Here is a 24,103-nt window from a genome sequence, read left to right on the forward strand (position 1 = left end):
AAAAAAGCATTAAACCAAAAAAACAAATGTTAAACATTTTGTCACAATAATTTAAAAAAAGCAACTAATTTAATAAAATTTATTTGGGGAAAATCTTTCGTTAGAGATTTTTCTTAGAGAAAAAAGCTAAACAAAAAAATTAAGATACGTACTTTTTAGTTAAAGAGAGATTTAAGAATAGAACTCTTCCTAAAGCTAAATGTTTTAATTTAAAAGTTTATTGATGTTGTTATATTTATGTATTGATTGATTGAAAAAAAAGTTAGAAGAAAAAATTTAAATATAAAAAGTTAAATTAGTTTAATTATAGTTAAAACAAGTTTTTTAGTTTTAAATTTTGTTTAAGAAAAATTTATATAATTTTATGAGCTTAAAAAGTTAACTGATTTGTTTTCTTGTTAATTAATTTGTTATTATTGTTATTATTGCTCAAAAATAAGGCTAAAATTAAACACAGTTTTACTAACAAAACCAAAACACTCAGAATAAAACGCCAAAAACGTTTAAGCACAAATTAAACAGATTAACAACACTTTTTTATATAGGAAACACAACAATAACAAACACTAAAGCAGTTTAATTTACTACAAACACTCATACACACACACATACACTTATACTCCCCCCCATTGTCATTAACTCAGCCAACTCACACAATCAAACGGTTTAGAGGGATGCGTGATCAAGGTCTTAGACAACAACAACAACAAACAGAATAAAATCTAAACAAAAAAACAAAAATTTTTAAAGAAAACCCCCAAAAATCACTAAAAATTAACAGAAGAAAAACAGAGTAAAATTTAGCAAAAAATTACTCTTATAAATAAATAAAACAAATTAAACTAAATTTTAGCAAGAAAACAAAATAATAAATAAACAAAAATACTAGTTATTAAACAAAATAAATAAATTATAGAATTTTTAAAACAAATAATTAAATTAAAAATAAAACACAAGTATTTGGCTAAAACCTTTTTAGTTAAAAATAATAAAATCTAAAACTAACGAAAAAAAAATTTGTTGTAAAATAATCCCTTCTAAGAAAAAACAAAAATTAATAAATAAAAAGCTTTAATTTTTAACAAAAAAAATATATTATAAATAAACTACCGGATTACGCTTGGATTGCTTTTATTAAATCTCAAAAAAAAAACAACAAAAACTAAATTAAATTCAATTAAAAACAACCAAAAAAAAACGCTTTTTTAACATTTAACAACAAATTTTTAATAATTTTCCCCTCTTTCACACACACACATTAACACTTATTATATTCATATCTTAAACACACACACACACACATACACATTATTTTAATATTTTACCCAAAACAACAAAAAAAAAAAAAACTAAACGTCAGTCAACATGAAAAAGAGTAATACCGCCAATACAATATTGTCTTCATTGCCCACAAGTCCGACCATGTCGGCCCAAAGTTATGCTGGCAGTAAATCCAGTCTCAATAGCAGTCGCTCCAGTCGCTCTTCTATTAATATGCAAACGACCAATTCGAAAAGCAATAAGGTGGATCATGAAATCGAAACTATTTTAGAGAAGGCAAAATTTTATACTTCAGTATGTTTGGGTAAGTAGTGTTATTTTTAATAAATGTCTTTATATAAAGATCAGAGATCGGTAAGAAGAGCATATCCCTTAAAAACAATTTCATGCAAAGATTTCCCTTACTTCTGCGGGCTCTATGTGACGATCACTGATTTTCTTTAAAATTTCATTTCTATAATCTTTTCTTTTACTTTGATTTCAGGTACCACGGCAATTTTATCGGTTTTTACATTTCTATTTTTAATACCCTTTGTTGTTGATCCTGCTATATCGACCATAATTGCCGATTATGATCCGGTGCCGGTTACTTGTATTGTTATCGATCATGTCTATGCGGAGGGTATTAGAAATTGTACATGGAGCTCATGTCGGGAAGGCTGTACATCATCGCCGAACAAGTAAGTAAAAGTACAAAATTCGCAACTCCCGGTGTATAGACTGTAAACTGATCTACGGACAAGATTTTATAGTGATATACAGTCAAGATAGACTAAAATATTACCTATATTATAGACTTTTCTATAGTCGAGACTGATCTATTGTCAATTCTATAGACTGACCTATAGTCAAGACTATACATAAGACTATAGACTAATACATATTCAACACTATATATAGAATGATCCACAGTCAAGGCTATAAAGATGCTAGACTGATATATAATCAAGACTATAGTTTAATCTATAGTCGAAACTCGAGACTGATCTATAGTCAAAACTATCGACTAACCCATAGGTAAGACTATAAAGACTCTAGATCGATTTATAATCAATACTATAGATTGATCTATAGTAAAAACTCAAGACTGATTTATATTCAAGACTATAGAATGATCCATAGTTAAGACTATAGACTGATCTTTAGTTAAGCCTATATACTGAACTATGCTCAAGACTATAGATAGATCTATAGTCAAAACTATAGGCTGATCTATAGCCTATTGTCCATATAGTCTGATCTATAGCCTATTGTCCATATAGTCTGATCTATAGTCCAGACCATAGTCTGATCTATAGTCCAGACTATAGTCTGATCTATAGTCCAGACTATAGTCTGATCTATAGTCCAGACTATAGTCTGATCTATAGTCTGATCTATAGTCCAGACTATAGTCTGATCTATAGTCCAGACTATAGTCTGATCTATAATCCAGACTATAGACTGATCTATAGTCCAGACTATAGACTGATTTATTGTCCAGACTATAGACTGATCTATAGTCCAGACTATAGTCTGATCTATAGTCCAGACTATAGTCTGATTTCTAGTCCAGACTATAGTCTGATCTATAGTCCAGACTATAGTCTGATCTACAATCCAGACTATAGTCTGATCTATAGTCCAGACCAACGGTTCCCAAAAGGGGTTCCGCGGGCCCCTAGTGGTCCGTAGCAAAATCCTAGGGGGTCCGCGAAGACGAACGAAAAAAATCATAAATAAAAAATATTTTCTATTTAGAAAATATTAAAAATATCTCCAAATTTTTCATAAATACTAAAATACACAATTTTTATTCAATAATCCCAGATTTGTTGGTGACTTTTTGAATTTTATTGTTTCGGTCGTTTATCAGGATGATGCTAGGCCCTACAAATTTATTGTTTCACTTTTATAAAGTAAAATATTACGTGATTTGTAATTTTTATAAATGTATATGTATCGAAATAAATGTTTTTATATCAGACGGATAATGATTTGCCTTAGAATTAAATACTGATACTGGTATCCCGGAATATGAAGTTAGGTCACATTTCATAATATTTTTTTAAATTGTAAGCAAAACTGTTAATCTAGTTAATTTTAAATATAAATATTCCATTCCGACGTAATACACAGATTTTAACTTCATTTTGTTGTCCAATATTATTAAATCAACATCAGAAAGTTCATAGCGGTTTGCGTAAATAGTCAAAACCACGCAGTAAAATAATTCGTAGGTATTTTAAAATTCAAATTTAAGATCCAAATTCACAGTACATTCGCAAAGAGTTCAGGTCATATTTTATGTGGGTAACGCATTCCGCAACAACATCGAAGAAGTCTAACTTTCACGTATTTTCCTGAAAACTTAGCTTACATACTCAGCTCACTCCTATGCAATCGCAAACAAATTTAGAAACATGACTCTTTAAGCACATGTCGACAATACTTTATAAAGAGAAATAAACATGAAAGCTCTCATGATCATAAAATTAAACATCATGTTAGAATTCATTCTATATTTAAAACCATGCAATTGAAAACATCTCCGAAATACTAAATATTCTCAATGTACGGGAATATTTTATAGGGTTTATGGACCAGGACTAAGAGAATTTTCTGATGAACAATTATTTATAACAATAAGATATCAAAATATGTATGGGGGTCCGTGAAATTAAATAAATTTCTCAAGGGGTCCGCGAAGTAAAAAACGGTGGGAACCGCTGGTCCAGACTATAGTCTGATCTATAGTCCAGACTATAATCTGATCTATAGTCCAGACTATAGTCTCATCTATAGTCCAGAATATAGTCTGATCTATAGTCCAGAATATAGTCTGATCTACAATCCAGACTATAGTCTGATCTATAGTCCAGACTATAGTCTGATCTATAGTCCAGACTATAATCTGATCTATAGTCCAGACTATAGTCTCATCTATAGTCCAGAATATAGTCTGATCTATAGTCCAGAATATAGTCTGATCTATAGTCCAGACTATAGTCTGATCCATAGTCCAGACTATAGTCTGATCTATAGTCCAGACTATAGTCTGATCTATAGTCCAGACTATAGTCTGATCTATAGTCCAGACTATAGTCTAATCTATAGTCCAGACTATAGTCTGATCTATAGTCCAGACTATAGTCTGATCTATAGTCCAGACTATAGTCTGATCTATAGTCCAGACTATAGTCTGATCTATAGTCCAGACTATAGTCTGATCTATAGTCCAGACTATACTATCTAGTCCAGACTAGTCTGATCTATAGTCCAGACTATAGTCTGATCTATAGTCCAGACTATAGTCTGATCTATAGTCCAGACTATAGTCTGATCTATAGTCCAGACTATAGTCTGATCTATAGTCCAGACTATAGTCTGATCTATAGTCCAGACTATAGTCTGATCTATAGTCCAGACTATAGTCTGATCTATAGTCCAGACTATAGTCTGATCTATAGTCCAGACTATAGTCTGATCTATAGTCCAGACTATAGTCTGATCTATAGTCCAGACTATAGTCTGATCTATAGTCCAGACTATAGTCTGATCTATAGTCCAGACTATAGTCTGATCTATAGTCCAGAATATAGACTGATCTATAGTCCAGACTATAGACTGATCTATAGTCCAGACTATAGACTTATAGTCCAGTCTATAGACTGATCTATAGTCCAGACTATAGACTTATTTATAGTCCAGTCTATAGACTGATCTATAATCCAGACTATAGACTTATTTATAGTCCAGTCTATAGACTGATCTATAGTCCAGACTATAGACTGATCTATAGTCCAGACTATAGACTGATCTATAGTCCAGACTATAGACTGATCTATAGTCCAGACTATAGACTGATCTATAGTCCAGACTATAGACTGATCTATAGTCCAGACTATAGACTGATATATAGTCCAGACTATAGACTGATCTATAGTCCAGACTGATCTATAGACCAGACTATAGTTTGATCCATAGTCCAGACTGTATACTGATCTATAGACAAGACTATAGACTGATTGATAGTCCAGATTACAGACTGATCTATAGTCCAGACTATAAGCTGATCTATAGTCCAGACTATAGACTGATCTATGGTCCAGACTATAGACTGATCTATAGTCCAGACTATAGACTGATCTATAATCCAAACTATAGACTGATCTATAGTCCGGACTATAGACTGATTTATAGTCCAGACTATGGACTGATCTATAGTCCAGACTATAGACTTTTTTATAGTCCAGAATATAGACTGATTTATAGTCTAGACAGATGGAAAAGTGATATGTAGTTAACTATAGACTGATCGATAGTCAGTAATTAAAGTATTTTTTTGAAATGGATCATTAGGGATGTTTATCAATTATTTATCTCCATTAATTTTCTCTTTATAGGTGTCATCAACTATACGTAAATTATACCCGTATACCATTCGCTGAATGGCAGAAAAATCCACGTGATTTAGAGACCGTTGTATGGGATGTAAGCTATACGAAATTTTTAATCAATTCCGAAGGATGTGGTTATCCACCAACTACCAATTGTAGTGTATTTGCCAGACAATATGGGTAAAAATAAGCTCTAACCAATATCTAAATAACTTTTTCGAAACTATTTCGATACTAACAATTTTATTTTTAACACTAGGTATAATCACATCAATGAACCATTCGCTTGCTACTATAGTCGTGCCTATCCCGAGGTGGTTATTGGTCGTTATTCGTGGGAGAATAATCTTTATCATCTAATATTATCGCTGATAATACCCACAGTATTATTTGCCATATCGATTGGGGTCTTAAGCTATTGGTATTGTCCGTGTTGTGATAATGCCTGTAATAAATCATCAAGGGTTTATGCTGAAAAATTCCCCACTAAGGAAGAGTGAGTGTGCTAAAATAATTATTAGAAAACTACTACATACTATTTTAATGATCTACTACTACTACTACTACTATTATTATAACTCCTATACTCGTTTACATAAACACACAGTTTTATTGTTCAATGTTTAAATTTATATTAACAAAGATAAATGTAGTTTTTATTTTGTTTACTTTATTATGAAATCTCTATTTTTTTCAAGAGTTATAGTTCAAGAGATATATGTTTTTGATTTTGTTTGATGTTTTGAATGTTTGTATTGAATTTAATTAAATAAATTGTTAAATTAACAAACAATGTTATTGAAAAGCATGCTTGATGAAATTTGTAATTGGTGGAGTTGTTGGAAAAAATTTTAAAAAAGCTGCGAGCCATGCTTTTAAGTTTGTTAGTGAGAGTTGTAGTAAAATAGCTTTTTCTTTTATTTAATATTTATAAAAATTGGTCTATATTTTAAGTTCAAAAATGCTGTAAATTTTAAATGCATGTTTTTGTTTAAGTTTTATTATTAGATTTAATTGGTTTTAAGAAAATTTGTTATAATTTTAAAGCATTGGCTTTGTAATAAAAAAATGATTGCTAAAAGCTTTTTTTTATAATTAGTAAAATTTAGTTAAAAGTGTTTCTTTTTGAGATAAATACTTTTTCCTATTTATTTTTTTATTTAAAGAAAATTTCTTATATTTAATAAAAATAAAATATCTACTATATTTCCTAATAACTTTTTTTATATTCATATATATAAAAAACAACCTACATACTTTTTTACAGGATTGCAAACTGCATGAAATGTAATCCGGAAAAATCTATTTCCCTGAATAGTTATTGAATTCTTTAAGAATGTTTAAGTAACAAAAAACTTAAATTACAAGTTAAAATCTACACACACACACAAATAACTAGAGAAAACTTAAAATGCCTGAAAAGTGCCTGAAAACCGTTTGAATTTAAAGAATAAAAAACCAAGAAAAACAAAACTGAAAATACTGAAACATGTTAACAAGTAAAAATTCCTTTTTTTCCTCTCTTATAATACTATAAACAAATATCTATATATTTACACTTACTTTATAAATTATTTAATAAAACAAATGTAGCTTTCGAATAATCGTTTTAAACTTTCAAAATTATTTAAAACTAAAAAAGCACTAAGAGAAAATCCAACTCTGTTAGGAAGAGTTACACCTATATACTTTTTATATAAAAATTTTATTTTAGAAATGAAACCCGAGGCACAAAACTATTTTGTAGTAGTTAGTGTTCAAACACTCCCTTTTTTCCTCCCCTATTAATTAATGCTAGTTTCTCCTTAAACACACTTCAAAATAGCTGTAATTTTACACTTAGAAATTATTGAGTTTTACACAAATCGATTAAATAGTCTTAGAAATGTGTTTTTATACTAAAAAAAAAATGTAGTTGGTAGTTAGTACGTTACTTATTGCATACTTTTGTAGAAAGTTGAAGGAACTAAATTGATCTTGAAATGTGAAGACTATAGACTGATCTATAGTCAAGAGTATAAATTGATCTATAGTCAAGACTGTAGACTGATCTGTAGTGGAGACCATATACTGATCTATAGTTAAGACTATAGACTAATCTACAGTAAAGGGTATAAATTGATCTGATAATATAGACTGATTTCTAGTCAAGACTGTAGACTGATCTATAGTCAAGACTATAGACTGATCTATAATCAAGACTATAGACTGATCTATAATCAAGACTATAGACTGATCTATAGTCAAAACTATGGACTGATCTATAGTCAAGACTATAGACTGATCTATAGTCAGGACTATAGACTGATCTATAGTCAAGACTATAGACTGATCTATAGTCAGGACTATAGACTGATCTATAGAGACTGATGTATAATCAATACTATAGACTGAGCTATAGTCAAGACTATATACTGATCAAGACAATATACTGATATATAGTCAAGACTATAAACTGGTCTATAATCTAGACTATATACTGATCTAAAGTCACGACTATAGACTGATCTATAGTCAAGACTATATACTGATCTATAGTCAAGACTATAGACTGATCTATAGTCAAAATTATAGAAATATCTATTGTTTAGACTATAGACTGAACTTTAATCAATTCTATAGACAGATCTATACTTAAGACTATATGCCGATCTATAGTCAAGACTATGGGCCGACTTATAGTGCAGACTATGGGCTGATCTATAGTTAAGATTATACTCAAGACTATAGAATGATCTATACTCAAAACTGTAGACTAATATATAGTCAAGACTATAGATTGATCTATTCTCAAGACTATAGACTGATATCTAAAGTCAAGACTATAGACTGTGCTATAGACTGATCTAAAGTCAAGACTATACACTTTATCTATAATCAAGACTATAGACTGATAAGTAGTCAAGACTACAGTCTGATCTATAATCAAGACTATATACTAATCTAAAATCAACACTATAGACTGATATATAGTCAAGACTATATACTGATCTATAGCGAAGACTATGGACTGATCTATAGTCAAAACTATAGACTGATCTTTAGTCAAGACTATAGACTGATTTATAGTCAAGACTATAGACAGATCTATACTCAATAATACGGACTGATCTATAGTCAAGAATATGGACTAATATATAGTCAAGACTATAGACTGATCTATAGTCAAGACTATAGGCTGATCTGTAGTCAAGACTATAGACTGATCTATAGTCAAGACTATAGTCAGATCCATAGTCGATAATCAAGACTATAGACTTGTTGATCTATAGTTGATACTATAGAATGATCTGCAGTTAAGAGTATAGACTGATCTATAGTCGACTATAGACCGATCTGTAGTGGAGACCATTTGTTGATCTATAGTTAAGACTATAGAATGATCTGCAGTCAAGTGTATAGACTGTTGACAGATGTATAGTCATGAGTTTAGACTGATCTATAGGCATTACTATAGATAGATCTATATTCATGACTGTAGACCGATCTGTAGTGGAGACCATATGCTGATCAATAATCATGGACTGATCTATAGCAAGGACAGCAGATTGAACTTTAATCAGGACTATAAACTACAAGGCTGTAGACAAGAATGTAGACTGTTTTATAACTGATGGATAATAAAGTCTGTAGAGTGATTTGTAGTCTATAGACTGATCTATATTCCAGATTATCAACTGACATATAATCCAGACCATAGATGCGTCTATTGTAAAGTCAACAGACTGATCTATAGTCAAATTATAGATTGAAATATAGGTTATATTATTTTCCTCAATTAACACTCACTTTTCAAGAACTTTAGAAATGCTAAACCAAATCCCCCCTTCAAAATCCCATACCTTATAGAAAATGGCATGTGTTTTTCTTGACAAATCATTTGCAAACACATTATCAAACATACTACATACAAATACTCATATTACAGTAGTTAACAAAGATAGTTTTGGATATTAGTTTCGAAAATGAAATGCATGTTTTATAAATGTAAACGTAATTAATTGAATGATAATTTTCATAATTATACTAGTAATTTTCTTTAAAATATACTTTTGACAACAAATAATAAACTTTTCTTAAAATAAAAAGCTTTATTTTATTCAAATTCATAACAATTTTTAGAATTTTAAAACTAAGACACTTAATATGGAAAATGCATTTGGCATATAAATTTTTTAAAATTTAAATAAAGTGTTGTTTTTCAATTTAAGTGGTTTTAGTTTTAAATAGAATTTTTAAAAAATTCACCAAAAAACAATTCGTTTTAATTTTTGTTCTTTTATTTTTCTCACCCTTCAATAAATTTTTTTTCGTAGAAAACTACTGTGTCACAGTGATGATGAGGATGAAATGGAATACTAGATTTAAAAAAATAAATATATTTTTATAAAGCAAAAAATTATATTTTGAAAAGAAAAAAAAGCACTTAACAGAAAAAGAAACACCCAAATTTAAGTTTTATTTAAATTCAAAATCATATACACATAAACACTCAATATTTTTTCTTTCACAATTTTTGTATAAAATTTCAAATTTTAATAAAATTCAATTAAAATTTATTGCAAAATTTTAAAGCAAACTTTTGTTTTCTTTAAATTTTGAAATAGATTTTAGTGATTTGATTGTAATCTTCAACGAAAATAGTTTAATAAATTTATTTTCATTTTATGGTTTTATTAAATTTATTGTAATATTTTTAAAGGATAAATTTTGTAAATTATATTCTTTTATCATTTTGTAAATTATGTATTTGTAATTTTTAGTTTTAGAAGTAATGGATTTAAGTTTTTTAGGATTTGTAAAAAATTATTAATTTAAAATAGTTTTTAGTTAAATTTTTAAAATGATTCTAGCTTAGTATAAACATGGCAGTCATTTTTAAAACACTATGGTAATCGAGAAATTTTAAATTCAAACCAATAAGCTGATCAATACTTAATAATGATCTATAGTCAGGGCTATAGACTGATCTATTGTCAGGGCTATAGTCTAATCTATAGTCAAGGCTTTCGACTGATCCATAGTAATAACTATAGTCAAGACTATTTACTGATCTTAAGTCAAGTCTATAGAGTGATCTATAGACAATACTATATACTATTCTATAGTCAAGACTCTAGACTGATCTATAATCAAGCGTGCATACTGATCTACTGAAAAGACAATAGACCGAAATATTGTCAGACTACAAACTACAGACTGATCTATAGCCAAGACTTTAAACTAATATATACTGAGACATTTAGAGTGATCTGAAGTCAAAACTGATATATACTGAAGCCAATCTAAGGTCAATACTATGGGTTGATATATAGTCAAGACTATAATAGACTGATCTATAGTGAAGCATATAGAGTGATTTATAGTCAAGACTATAACTGAGCTTTAGTTAAAACTATGGACTTATCTAAAGTTGAGACTATGGACATATTTATAGTCAAGGGTTGGTGTCCAATTTCGACAAAAGAATGATCTCTAGTCAAGACTATATGCTGATCTGTAGTCAAAATTGTAAACTGTTCTTATAGTATAGACTGATGAATAGTCAAGAGTACCGACTGATCTATAGTCAAGACTATAGACTGATCTTTAGTCAAGACTATAGACTAATCTTAAGTCTAGACTATAGACTGATCTTTAGTCAATATTATAAACTGATATATAGTCAGGACTATAGATTGAGCTTTAGTTGAAACTATGGACTTATCTATACTTAAGACTATGTATATTTATATTCAAGACTATAGACTGATCTATAGTCAAGACTGTAGACTGATCAATAGCCAAGACAATATGCTGATCTGTAGTCAAAACTGTACACTGATCTTATAGTATATACAGATGAATAGCCCAGATTACCGACTGATCTATAGACTGATCTTTAGTCAAGAATATAAACTGATCTATAATCATGACTATAGACTGATCTATTGTCAAGACTGTAGAGTGATCCATAGTCAAGATTATAGACTGGTCTACAGGCAAGACAATAGACTGATCTATAGTAAAAGTCTGTTATAGTCTATAGTAGACTGCTAACAGAAAAATGGCAAGACTACAGCTAATCTATAGTCCAGACTTTACAATTTCTAAGAGATTCTAGACTGATCGGTAGTCAAGACTAATCAAAATATGAGTGATCAATATGCAAGACTACAGGATGAATTTTATAAGAACTTGTCTGATCAATATAGTTAAGACTACAAGATAATAGGCAAAACTCTAGAATGATCTTTAGTAAAGACCATAGACTAAACTACAGCCAAGAATATAGACTGATCTAAAGTCGATACTATAGGATGAATATAAAACTACAGCCTCAGCAGTAGTCAAGGCTGTCGACTGTCCTAAAGTCAAGATTATAAACAGTTCATTAAAATCAGTTACAGTGATCCTTAGTCCAGACTATAGAATTATAGTCAGGACTGATTCGATGTTGATTCGGTTGCCATAGTTAGTTCTCAGAAAACAAAAATCTGATCATCTTTATTAGCCATTATACAACCTTAGTTTGAAACTAAACTCTTACTGAAAAGAAATTTGTATTTGTTAAATATTTTAGTTTTTCATAATCCCTGAACTAGTGATTTCTAAGTAGCGTTGTTTTATTACGAGTTGTCTAATTATAAAATCGTATATAATTACATAATTTAAAAGCAAAATTAAAAAAAAAAAAAAACAAATAAATAAAATTGTGATATCATTATTTTAGTTGTGTAATAATTTTATAAAAATTCTACTAAAATTAAAATAAATGTTAAAAATGGCTTCTACAATTTAGCAAAAAATATTAAAAAAAAACTCAAATTATGAAAATTATTCTTAAAAACCAACTACCAACTAATAAACAATTTAAGTTGTAGTAACTATTAAAAGCATTTTAAAACCAACAACAACAATAACAACAATTAATATTGTATTAAATAATTAGAACAAATTAAATTATATTATAAAATAAACAATTAAAATAATTAATTAAATTAACAAACACAAAATTTGTAATATACAAACAAAAAAATGTAAGAAATAAAAAACACACAAAACATTAGTTAATTATAAAGAAAAATAATTAGTTTTTAAATAATTAAAACCAAGAAAAAAAAAAGAAAATTAAGAAAAGCAACAAAATTTTAATACAATTCAAAACAAAATTATATAAAATCCGCCTTGTGCTTAAATAAAATTTTTATAACAAAAAAAATCCCAATCATTATTAAACAAATTGGAAAAAATCTAAAAATAACACAATTTTACCCGAAATTTTTTAAAAATTTCATTTTAAACTACCATAATAAAAAATTCCAAATTTCTTTAAAGCTTCTCTAGACAAAAAAAAAATAATTAAAACAGAATAAATTTTTATTTAAAAAAAAACTCATTTATTACATCAAAGTTATTAAAACAAATTTCTACATTAATTAAAAATTTATATTTGCACTTGCTTTTTTTAATTAAAAATAACAAAAAATATTCATTGAAATCTTTTTCCAAAATCAAAGAAAATCAAACACAAAAATAAAACTTTTTTCTGCTAAAACAACCAATAAAAAACAACGAAAGAAACAACAACAAAATCTCTTTTTTTGAATATTTAAACAATCAATAAAACAGCAACAAAAAGAATAACAACAAATGTTTCATGTTTTTAATAAAAGAAAACAAAAACTGGAAATTATTAAAATAAAACAAATTGAAAATTGTTCAGTGAAGTTTTATTTCGGGGGGGAGAGAGAGGGAAACAAATGCGGTGTATTTGTTGTTACTATAGACCGATATATAGTCAAGACATTAGACCGATCTATACTCATGACTATAAACTGATCTATAGTCAAGACTATAGACTGATCTATAGTCAAGACTATAGACTGATCTATAGTCAAGACTATAGACTGATCTATAGTCAAGACTATAGACTGATCTATAGTCAAGACTATAGACTGATCTATAGTCAAGACTATAGACTGATCTATAGTCAGGACTATAGACTGATGTATAGTCAAGACTATAGACTGATCTATAGTCAAGACTGATCTATAGTCAAGACTGATCTATAGTCAAGACTATAGACTGATCTATAGTCAAGACTATAGACTGATCTATAGTCAAGACTATAGACTGATCTATAGTCAAGACTATAGACTGATCTATAGTCAAGACTATAGACTGATGTATAGTCAAGACTATAGACTGATCTATAGTCAAGACTATAGACTGATCTATAGTCAAGACTATAGACTGATCTATAGTCAAGACTATAGACTGATCTATAGTCAAGACTATAGACTGATCTATAGTCAAGACTATAGACTTATCTATAGTCAAGACTATAGACTGATCTATAGTCAAGACTATAGACTGATCTATAGTCAAGACTATAGACTGATCTATAGTCAAGATTATAGACTGATCTATAGTCAAGATTATAGACTGATCTATAGTCAAGACTATGGACTGATCTATAGTCAAGACTATAGACTGATCTATAGTCAAGACTATAGATTAATCTATACTCAAGACTATATACTGACCTATAGTCAAGATTATAGACTGATCTATAGGCAAGACTATAGACTTATCTATGGACATGACTATAGACTGACTTATAGTCAAGACTATAGACTGATCTATAGCCAACCCTATAGAATAATCTAAAGTCAAGAATATAGACTGATCTACAGTCAAGACTGTAGATAGATCTATAGTCAAGACTATAGACTATTTAATTGTAAAGGCTATAGACTGATCTATAGTAAAAATCTACTGACCTATAGTCAAGACTATAGAATGATCTATAGTAAATACTATAGATTGCTCTATAGTCAAAACTGTAGACTGATCTGTAGTTCAGACTACATACTGGTAGTCAGTACTATAGAGAGATCTATAGTTGAGACTATATACTGATTTATAGTCAAGTCAATCGATTGATCTATAGTCAAGATTAAAGATTTATATATAGTAAATAATATAGACTGATCTATAGTCAAGACTATAGACTGATCTATGGACAAGACTATATATAGACTGATCTATAGTCAAGACTAGACTGATCTAAAGTCAAGACTATAAACTGATCTATAGTCAAGACTATAGACTGATCTATAGTCATGTCTATAGACTGATCTATAGTCAAGACTATAGGATAATCTATAGTAAACACTATAGTCAAAACTATAGACTCATTTAAAGTCAAGACTACAGACTGATCTATAGTCAAGATTATACACTGATCTATATTCAAGGACTATAGACTGATCTATGGACAAGACTATATATAGACTGATCTATAGTCAAGAATATAGACTGATATATAGTCAAGAGTAAAGACTGGTCTATAGTCAAGACTATAGACTGATAGTAAATACTATAGACTGATCTATAGTCAAAACTATAGAGTGATCTATAGTCAAGACTATAGACTGATTTAAAGTCAAGACTACAGACTGATCTATAGATTTTTATTCAAGATTATAGACTGATCTATGGACAAGACTATATATAGACTGATCTATAGTAAGGACAATAAACTGATCTATAGTCAAGTCTATATTATTGAATTATATGCAAGACTAGAGATTTATATATAGTCAAGGCTATAGATTGATCTGTAGTCAAGACTATAGATTGATCTATAATGTGGTCTTCGTTTGTAGAAAATTTTAAGTCTGAGACAGATGGTTGCTATGATTGCATTAATTATTCAAATTGAACCGGCCTAATGTAGATTGTATACTTGGCAGCACTGCCATATTCCTTATCTAGCAATTGCTTGACAGCTGAGTTTATTTGACCTGTTGGGTCGTGTTGTGTATTTATGTTTTGCTAATTTAATTTTATTTTGCGTTGTAAATAACATAATTAAAGTCTTAATATTTTAAATTATATTTTTTTTTTTTTTAAAAAGCACATGTATGTATGTAGTTAAAGTAAATAAAATCGAATTGTAAGTGTAAATTTGGATTTTTATGAAAAATAAAATTTATAGAGAAGAATCGATTAAGTTGGCTTTTAAGTAAAATATTGGTGGTATTTTATTTTGGTAAAAAAAAAATTTTTCGTGAAAAATTAAATTTTTGGACCAAATTGTCTGTCTGTCCATTAAAAGGGTCAGAAACTAAAAGCTGAAATTCGCCTTAATAGAAGGCTAGACTCTTAATAAACGACTTTCAAAACATTCCCTCCTATTTCCCATAAATAACTTGGTACCGCCAAAAGGAAACAAAGGAAAAAACAACAAGAAAATTAGAACTACAACTTTGTTTTGTCAACATTTGTGTACTCTGACCTACAAACATATAAACGAGTTGTTCAACGACACACATGGCGTCGACCTCCAAAAAGGATACAACGCATGCCGCCGCTTCATACAATTCCTTCCAATTTATTACTTTTTTCTTTAAAACTTATTTCTGATAAGTAAATAACAAACTTACAGAGGAAGTTGTCAAAATAAGTTTAAAAAAAGCACATGCGCTTTTCTCAACTCAAAGCAAAACAAAAAAAACATTGACAGAAGTCCTTAACAAAGGATAACGTCATTTTGTAGACAAACAAATGACATTGGAAGGCAACACGAAAAAGCTTTTTATTAAAGCTTTTAAAAGCTTGCTTAACATCAAAAATGTCCTTTATTTGCTTTAAAAGAAAACGGGAATAACATTTTGAAAGTAATCAGTTTGCCAGAACAACGCTCTTAAAGCAGTAGTATAATCCGAAAGTGGACGCTAACCGAGCATCCTTACACACACGCACATACTTACATACATACATATATATTTCTTTTTGTTGAGTTTAATAATTATTCTCATGGAAAAAATCATAAAAAAAACACAACGCATTTAAAGAAATATAAACAATTTTAAATAAAATTATTTGTAAACTTTAAGAATAAAAACAAATAAACAAATTATTAAACAAATTGCCTTAAAATTAAACAACAACAGCAAATAATGTTTACAACTATAAAGTAACTAAATGTTTAATAAAATGTGTATAAAATATTAAAAATAAAACGAATTTAATTTAAATTGTTTTTAAGCGAAAAAATTAATAATAAATATGGGAAACAATAGAAAACCACAGTAAAATTAAAATAATTATTATAAACTTTTTATTAAAACATAAAGAAAAAAGTGTTAAAAATTAATATAAACTAATAAAGTAAAACTCAACAAGTCATAAATATTTTAGGGAATTTAAAAAACTGAAATAAATTCTATTACTCATCGACTATTTTACCAAAAAAAAGAACACAAAAAACCTAAAAAAACGTCCTTAAAACAATATAGGAAAATAACAGGAATTTAAGGCAGCAACAAAAACAACGACCATAACAAGAAATTAATAAAAAAAAAAAAAAAACAAAAATACAATAATATAAAAAAACAAGAAATATACAAGAATTTTAAACACCAACATAACTTAATACTCGGTAGCGTGGAAACATTCACTGCTGCTGTTTCCCCCTCAAAAAAAAAAAAAAAAACACTCAAACTCTAATACACAACAATCTACCCTTCCCACTAACACTCCCTCTCTAATACACACAGGGATTCTTAAAGTTTTGATAACAGAACACCAAACCAAGCAACGACAAACAGCTTTAATCATAAATAATGGGTCGCCGCAAGGATAAACCACGCCTTATCCCCGAGCAAGATAAACGTATCTGCCGTGCTATTTGCCTTTGCCAATTGACCATGGTTTTATCCTGCGTTTCTATAGTGTATTTAAGTGTGGCCATTTATGCTCCTTCATTTAAGTAAGAAACAAATTGGAATTTCGAACTTTTTATAACCTACACCTGATGTTTATAACCCATAAAATTAATGGTCTTACAACATGCTATGTATAATTTGCTGAGTCGCTTAAGACTAGACTTTTGACTAGTATATGGACTATCCTATATGCTGGTCCATAGAATGGCCTTTTAGCTTTTCTATGTACTAGCCTATTGGATAGTCTATGGACTAGTATATTGAATATCCTATTTACTATCGTATTGAATAGTCTATGGACTATCCTACTTACTAGTCTCTGGACTGTCCTATTGACTAGTCTATAGACTATCCTATTGACTAGTCTATAGACTATCCTATTGACTAGTCTATAGACTTCCTGTTGACTAGTCTATAGACTATCCTATTGACTAGTCTATGGACTATCCTATTGCCTAGTCTATGGACTATCCTATTGCCTAGACTATGGACTATCTATTGGTTAGCCTAATGACTAGTCTATGGACTAGCCTAATGACTAGTCTATGGACTAGCCTATTGACTAGTCTATGAACTGTCCTACTGGCTAGTCTATGGACTATCCTATTGACTAGTCTATGGACTATCCTATTGAATAGTTTATGGACTATCCTATTGACTAGTCAATGGGCTAGCCTATTGACTAGTCTATGTACTAGCCTATGGACTAATCTATGAACTAGCCTATTGACTAGTCTATGGACTAGTCTATTAACTAGTCTATTGACTATCCTACTGACTAGTCTATGAACTAGCCAAATGACTAGTTTATGGACTAGCCTAATGACTAGTCTATGGACTATCCTATTGACTAGTCTATGGACTAGCCTATTAATTAGTCTATGGACAAGCATAATGACTAATCTATGGACAAGCCTAATGATTAGTCTATGGACTAGCCTATTGACTACTCTATTGACTGGTCTATGGACTAGCCTATTAATTAGTCTCGCCTAATGACTAGTCTATGGACTAACCTATTGACTAGTCTATGGACTAACCTATTGAGTAGCCTATGGACTAGATTATTGACTAGTCTATGGACTAGCCTAATGACTAGTCTATGGACTATCCTACTGACTACTCTATGGACTATCCTATTGACAAGTCTATGGACTAGCCTATTGCATGTGGACAGCCTATTGACTAGTTTATGGACTAGCCTATTGACTAGCCTATGGACTAGATTATTGACTTGTCTATGGACTAGCCTATTGATTAGTCTGTGGACTATCCTACTGACTAGTCTATGGACTAGCCTATTGACTAGTTTATGGATTATAATATTTACTAGTCTATGGACTAGTAAATGAACTAGCCTAATGACTACCATATGAATTGTATATGGACTAGCCTATTGAATGGTCTATGTCATAGTAAATTCTTTGAGAATAGACCAATTATTTTTTGTCCTTTTTTATAGCAGGTGTAGGGTATAATAATGTCGGTCATAACCATCTATATTTTCTGCCATGTTTCAATAAAATTTTGTAAATTATTCTTACTTCTTTCGTGTTTAAAGAGCTTTCAAATCCGGTTTTGAATTGGATCCGGTCATGTGTCAAACTATACAATCGGATATGCCTGACTCACATTGTAGTTGGGCTTCTTGCGGAGAATGGTGTTTAACACGTACCAGTGGTTTTTGTCCTCAAATCTATTCAATCGTGCGTCGTAATGGAACCGATATCCAGTTGAATAATTGTACTCGTATTACAAATACTTCATGTGCAATGGTAAGTAGTTCTTTAGGAAAGTTTTTTCCATGTTACTACTTTTTTTTTTAGCTTGAATTAATACAGTGTTAGACAAAAGTTTCCAGCAGATATTTTCATTTTAAAACTAAAGTCTCAAAGGTTTTGTATCTTCAATAGACTGTAGTGTAAAAGGGTACTATAGTGTTGAGTATACTATTGACAAAATTTTGGACTATACTTATGTTATAGATAGAACTATAGACTAGACTATAGTTTGGAATTTAATGTAGACTATAGTTTGGAACATAGAGTATAGTCTGCTTTAGAATATTTAATAATCTACACTATAGAAAATTTTATTTTATTCATCTCCCTAAAGTTTAATGCCCTTCAGTTGCCTATCTAATCAATTTGTAAAAAACGTAAAATATTTATACTAAAACTTTAGCCTACACATATTCTAAATAAGAAAAATGCCAAAAACAAACCCAACGCCTACGTTAAGTACAACTAAATAATCAAACTTAGACCTTTTTTGATGCCATTCCACGTATTGAACTTAAAACATTATTAAGCTATATTTTATTTATAATATAAAGACAAACAAACTACGTCGAACCATTATATAATTTATATATTTGCTATTGCAAATGAAATGGGAATAGTAGGTTAAGCAAATCAAACCATAAACTCACATTACATACGCTCTCTCTAAATAGTTGAATAGTTTCAAACTTACAAACAAATAAGCAAACGAATCAGAATATAAATATCAACAATACTATATCAAAATAACAAAAATAAAAAATGTAAATGTTTGTACTCGTATTTCCAAGAAAACATGTCTTTCAGTCATGTCAACATCCTCTCTGTATCCTTGTATCAGATTCTATGCTCCAACTGCCAGCAATGTTGAATTACTCATACATGCATATTTGAGTGGTATTGTCAATGCAGGCATTTTGAATAAAGAGAATTAGAGTTACCATTCTTGCTTGATTTCGAAAATAACAAAAGCAAAAAAAAAAACATGTTTCGGAATATAGTTTGGATCATAGTTCAGATTAAGATTCAATAGAGAAGACTATAGTCTGGACTATAGAGTAGGCTATAGTCAGGACTATAGAGTAGACTAAAGTCTGGTCTATAGAGTAGACTATAGTCTGGACTATAGAGTAGACTATAGAGAAGACTATAGTCTGAACTATAGAGTAGGCAATAGGCAGGACTATAGAGTAGACTAAAGTCTGGACTATAGAGTAGACTATAGCCTGAACTATAGAGTAGACTAAAGGTCTGACTATAGAGTAGTCCTAGTCGGACTATAGAGTATCACTATAGTCTGGACTATAGAGTAGACTATAGTCTGGACTATAGAGTAGACTATAGTCTGGACTATAGAGTCAGACTATAGTCTGGACTATAGAGTAGACTATAGTCTGGATATAGAGTAGGACTATAGTCTGGACTATAGAGTAGACTGAAGTCTGGACTAAGAGTAGACTATAGTCTGGACTAAGAGTAGACTATAGTCTGGACTATAGAGTAGACTTAGTCTATACTATAGAGTAGACTATGGTCTGAGACTATAGAGTAGGACTATAGTCTGGACTTCTAGAGTAGACTATAGTCTGGACTATAGAGTAGACTATAGTCTGGACTATAGAGTAGACTATAGTCTGGACTATAGAGACACTATAGTCTGGACTATAGAGTAGACTATAGTCTGGACTATAGAGTAGACTATAGTCTGGACTAGTATATAGTCAGGACTATAGTCTGGACTATAGTCGACTATAGTCTACTCTAGAGTCTGCCTAGCCTACTCTATAGTCAGATATCTCTATAGTCTACTCTATAGTAGACTATAGTGGACTATAGACCAGACTTTAGTCTACTATAGTCCTGACTATAGACTCTATAGTCAGACTATAGTCTCTCTATGAATCTTCTGAACTATGATCCAAACTATATTCCGAAACATGTTTTTTTTTTTGCTTTTGTTATTTTCGAAATCAAGCAAGAATGGTAACTCTAATTCCTTTATTCAAAATGCCTGCATTGACAATACCACTCAAATATGCATGTATGAGTAGTAATTCAACATTGCTGGCAGTTGGAGCATAGAATCTGATACAAGGATACAGAGGGATGTTGACATGACTGAAAGACATGTTTTCTTGGAAATACGAGTACAAACATTACATTTTTTATTTTTTGTTATTTTGATATAGTATTGTTGATATTTATATTCTGATTCGTTTGCTATTTGTTTGTAAGTTTGAAACTATTAACTATTTAGAGAGAGCGTATGTAATGTGAGTTTATGGTTTGATTTGCTTAACCTACTATTCCATTTCATTGCAATAGCAAATATATAAATTATATAATGGTTCGACGTAGTTTGTTTGTCTTTATATTATAAATAAAATATAGCTTAATAAGTTTTAAGTTCAATACGTGGAATGGCATCAAAAAAGGTAAGTTTGATTATTTAGTTGTACTTAACGTAGGCGTGGGTTTGTTTTTGGCATTTTTCTTATTTAGAATATGTGTAGGCTAAAGTTTTAGTAATAAATATTTACGTTTTTTAACAAATTGATTAGATAGGCAACTGAAGGCATTACACTTTAGGGAGATGAATAAAATAAAATTTTCTATAGTGTAGATTATTAAATATTCTAAAGCAGACTATACTCTATGTTCCCAAACTATAGTCTACATTAAATTCCAAACTATAGTCTAGTATAGTTCTATCTATAACATAAGTATAGTCCAAAATTTTGTCAATAGATACTCAACACTATAGTACCCTTTTACACTACAGTCTATTGAAGATACAAAACCTTTGAGACTTTAGTTTAAATGAAAATATGCTGTGGAACTTTTGTCTAACACTGTATTAATTCAAGCTAAAAAAAAAAGTAGTAACATGGAAAAAACTTTCCTAAAGAACTACTTACCATTGCACATGAAGTATTTGTAATACGAGTACAATTATTCAACTGGATATCGGTTCCATTACGACGCACGATTGAATAGATTTGAGGACAAAAACCACTGGTACGTGTTAAACACCATTCTCCGCAGAAGCCCAACTACAATGTGAGTCAGGCATATCCGATGTATAGTTTGACACATGACCGGATCCAATTCAAAACCGGATTTGAAAGCTCTTTAAACACGAAAGAAGTAAGAATAATTTTACAAAATTTTATTGAAACATGGCAGAAAATATAGATGGTTATGACCGACATTATTATACCCTACACCTGCTATAAAAAAGGACAAAAAATAATTGGTCTATTCTCAAAGAATTTACTATGACATAGACCATTCAATAGGCTAGTCCATATACAATTCATATGGTAGTCATTAGGCTAGTTCATTTACTAGTCCATAGACTAGTAAATATTATAATCCATAAACTAGTCAATAGGCTAGTCCATAGACTAGTCAGTAGGATAGTCCACAGACTAATCAATAGGCTAGTCCATAGACAAGTCAATAATCTAGTCCATAGGCTAGTCAATAGGCTAGTCCATAAACTAGTCAATAGGCTGTCCACATGCAATAGGCTAGTCCATAGACTTGTCAATAGGATAGTCCATAGAGTAGTCAGTAGGATAGTCCATAGACTAGTCATTAGGCTAGTCCATAGACTAGTCAATAATCTAGTCCATAGGCTACTCAATAGGTTAGTCCATAGACTAGTCAATAGGTTAGTCCATAGACTAGTCATTAGGCGAGACTAATTAATAGGCTAGTCCATAGACCAGTCAATAGAGTAGTCAATAGGCTAGTCCATAGACTAATCATTAGGCTTGTCCATAGATTAGTCATTATGCTTGTCCATAGACTAATTAATAGGCTAGTCCATAGACTAGTCAATAGGATAGTCCATAGACTAGTCATTAGGCTAGTCCATAAACTAGTCATTTGGCTAGTTCATAGACTAGTCAGTAGGATAGTCAATAGACTAGTTAATAGACTAGTCCATAGACTAGTCAATAGGCTAGTTCATAGATTAGTCCATAGGCTAGTACATAGACTAGTCAATAGGCTAGCCCATTGACTAGTCAATAGGATAGTCCATAAACTATTCAATAGGATAGTCCATAGACTAGTCAATAGGATAGTCCATAGACTAGCCAGTAGGACAGTTCATAGACTAGTCAATAGGCTAGTCCATAGACTAGTCATTAGGCTAGTCCATAGACTAGTCATTAGGCTAACCAATAGATAGTCCATAGTCTAGGCAATAGGATAGTCCATAGACTAGGCAATAGGATAGTCCATAGACTAGTCAATAGGATAGTCTATAGACTAGTCAACAGGAAAGTCTATAGACTAGTCAATAGGATAGTCTATAGACTAGTCAATAGGATAGTCTATAGACTAGTCAATAGGACAGTCCAGAGACTAGTAAGTAGGATAGTCCATAGACTATTCAATACGATAGTAAATAGGATATTCAATATACTAGTCCATAGACTATCCAATAGGCTAGTACATAGAAAAGCTAAAAGGCCATTCTATGGACCAGCATATAGGATAGTCCATATACTAGTCAAAAGTCTAGTCTTAAGCGACTCAGCAAATTATACATAGCATGTTGTAAGACCATTAATTTATGGGTTATAAACATCAGGTGTAGGTTATAAAAAGTTCGAATTCCAATTTGTTTCTTACTTAAATGAAGGAGCATAAATGGCCACACTTAAATACACTATAGAAACGCAGGATAAAACCATGGTCAATTGGCAAAGGCAAATAGCACGCAGATACGTTTATCTTGCTCGGGGATAAGGCGTGGTTTATCCTTGCGGCGACCCATTATTTATGATTTAAAGCTGTTTGTCGTTGCTTGGTTTGGTGTTCTGTTATCAAAACTTTAAGAATCCCTGTGTGTATTAGAGAGGGAGTGTTAGTGGGACGGGTAGATTGTTGTGTATTAGAGTTTGAGTGTTTTTTTTTTTTTTTTTTTTTG

General features: G+C 30.3%; 2 protein-coding genes across 4 annotated transcripts; both read left to right on the plus strand.

Moving 5' to 3' along the window:
* Positions 1-984: 984 nt before the first annotated feature.
* Positions 985-10,116, plus strand: LOC119611489 (protein tipE). 3 transcript variants are annotated; one of them, XR_005232072.1, is made up of 6 exons: positions 985-1,585; positions 1,766-1,961; positions 5,667-5,840; positions 5,920-6,156; positions 6,928-7,159; positions 9,977-10,116. XR_005232072.1 is itself a non-coding variant. In XM_037967078.1 (5 exons), exons 1-5 carry the CDS (start codon positions 1,366-1,368, stop codon positions 6,983-6,985), a joined length of 885 nt encoding a protein of 294 aa, XP_037823006.1. In that variant the 5' UTR covers positions 985-1,365; the 3' UTR covers positions 6,986-7,870. The 3 variants fall into 3 exon arrangements, 2 of the variants coding, with proteins under 2 accessions (XP_037823006.1, XP_037823008.1); XM_037967078.1 differs by lacking the exon at positions 9,977-10,116 and having other exon boundaries at positions 6,928-7,870; XM_037967080.1 differs by lacking the exon at positions 6,928-7,159 and having other exon boundaries at positions 987-1,585; positions 9,977-10,082.
* Positions 10,117-15,468: 5,352 nt separating this feature from the next.
* On the plus strand, positions 15,469-19,224 carry LOC119611486. The gene is made up of 4 exons (XM_037967067.1): positions 15,469-15,569; positions 17,210-17,421; positions 18,939-19,152; positions 19,204-19,224. Exons 2-4 carry the CDS (start codon positions 17,276-17,278, stop codon positions 19,222-19,224), a joined length of 381 nt encoding a protein of 126 aa, XP_037822995.1. The 5' UTR covers positions 15,469-15,569; positions 17,210-17,275.
* Positions 19,225-24,103: the final 4,879 nt, after the last annotated feature.

The sequence above is a fragment of the Lucilia sericata genome, unplaced genomic scaffold, assembly GCF_015586225.1.
Source record: "Lucilia sericata isolate MDLA Ls3-8-SP2 unplaced genomic scaffold, ASM1558622v1 Contig001463F_arrow, whole genome shotgun sequence".
Lineage (NCBI taxonomy): Eukaryota > Metazoa > Arthropoda > Insecta > Diptera > Calliphoridae > Lucilia > Lucilia sericata.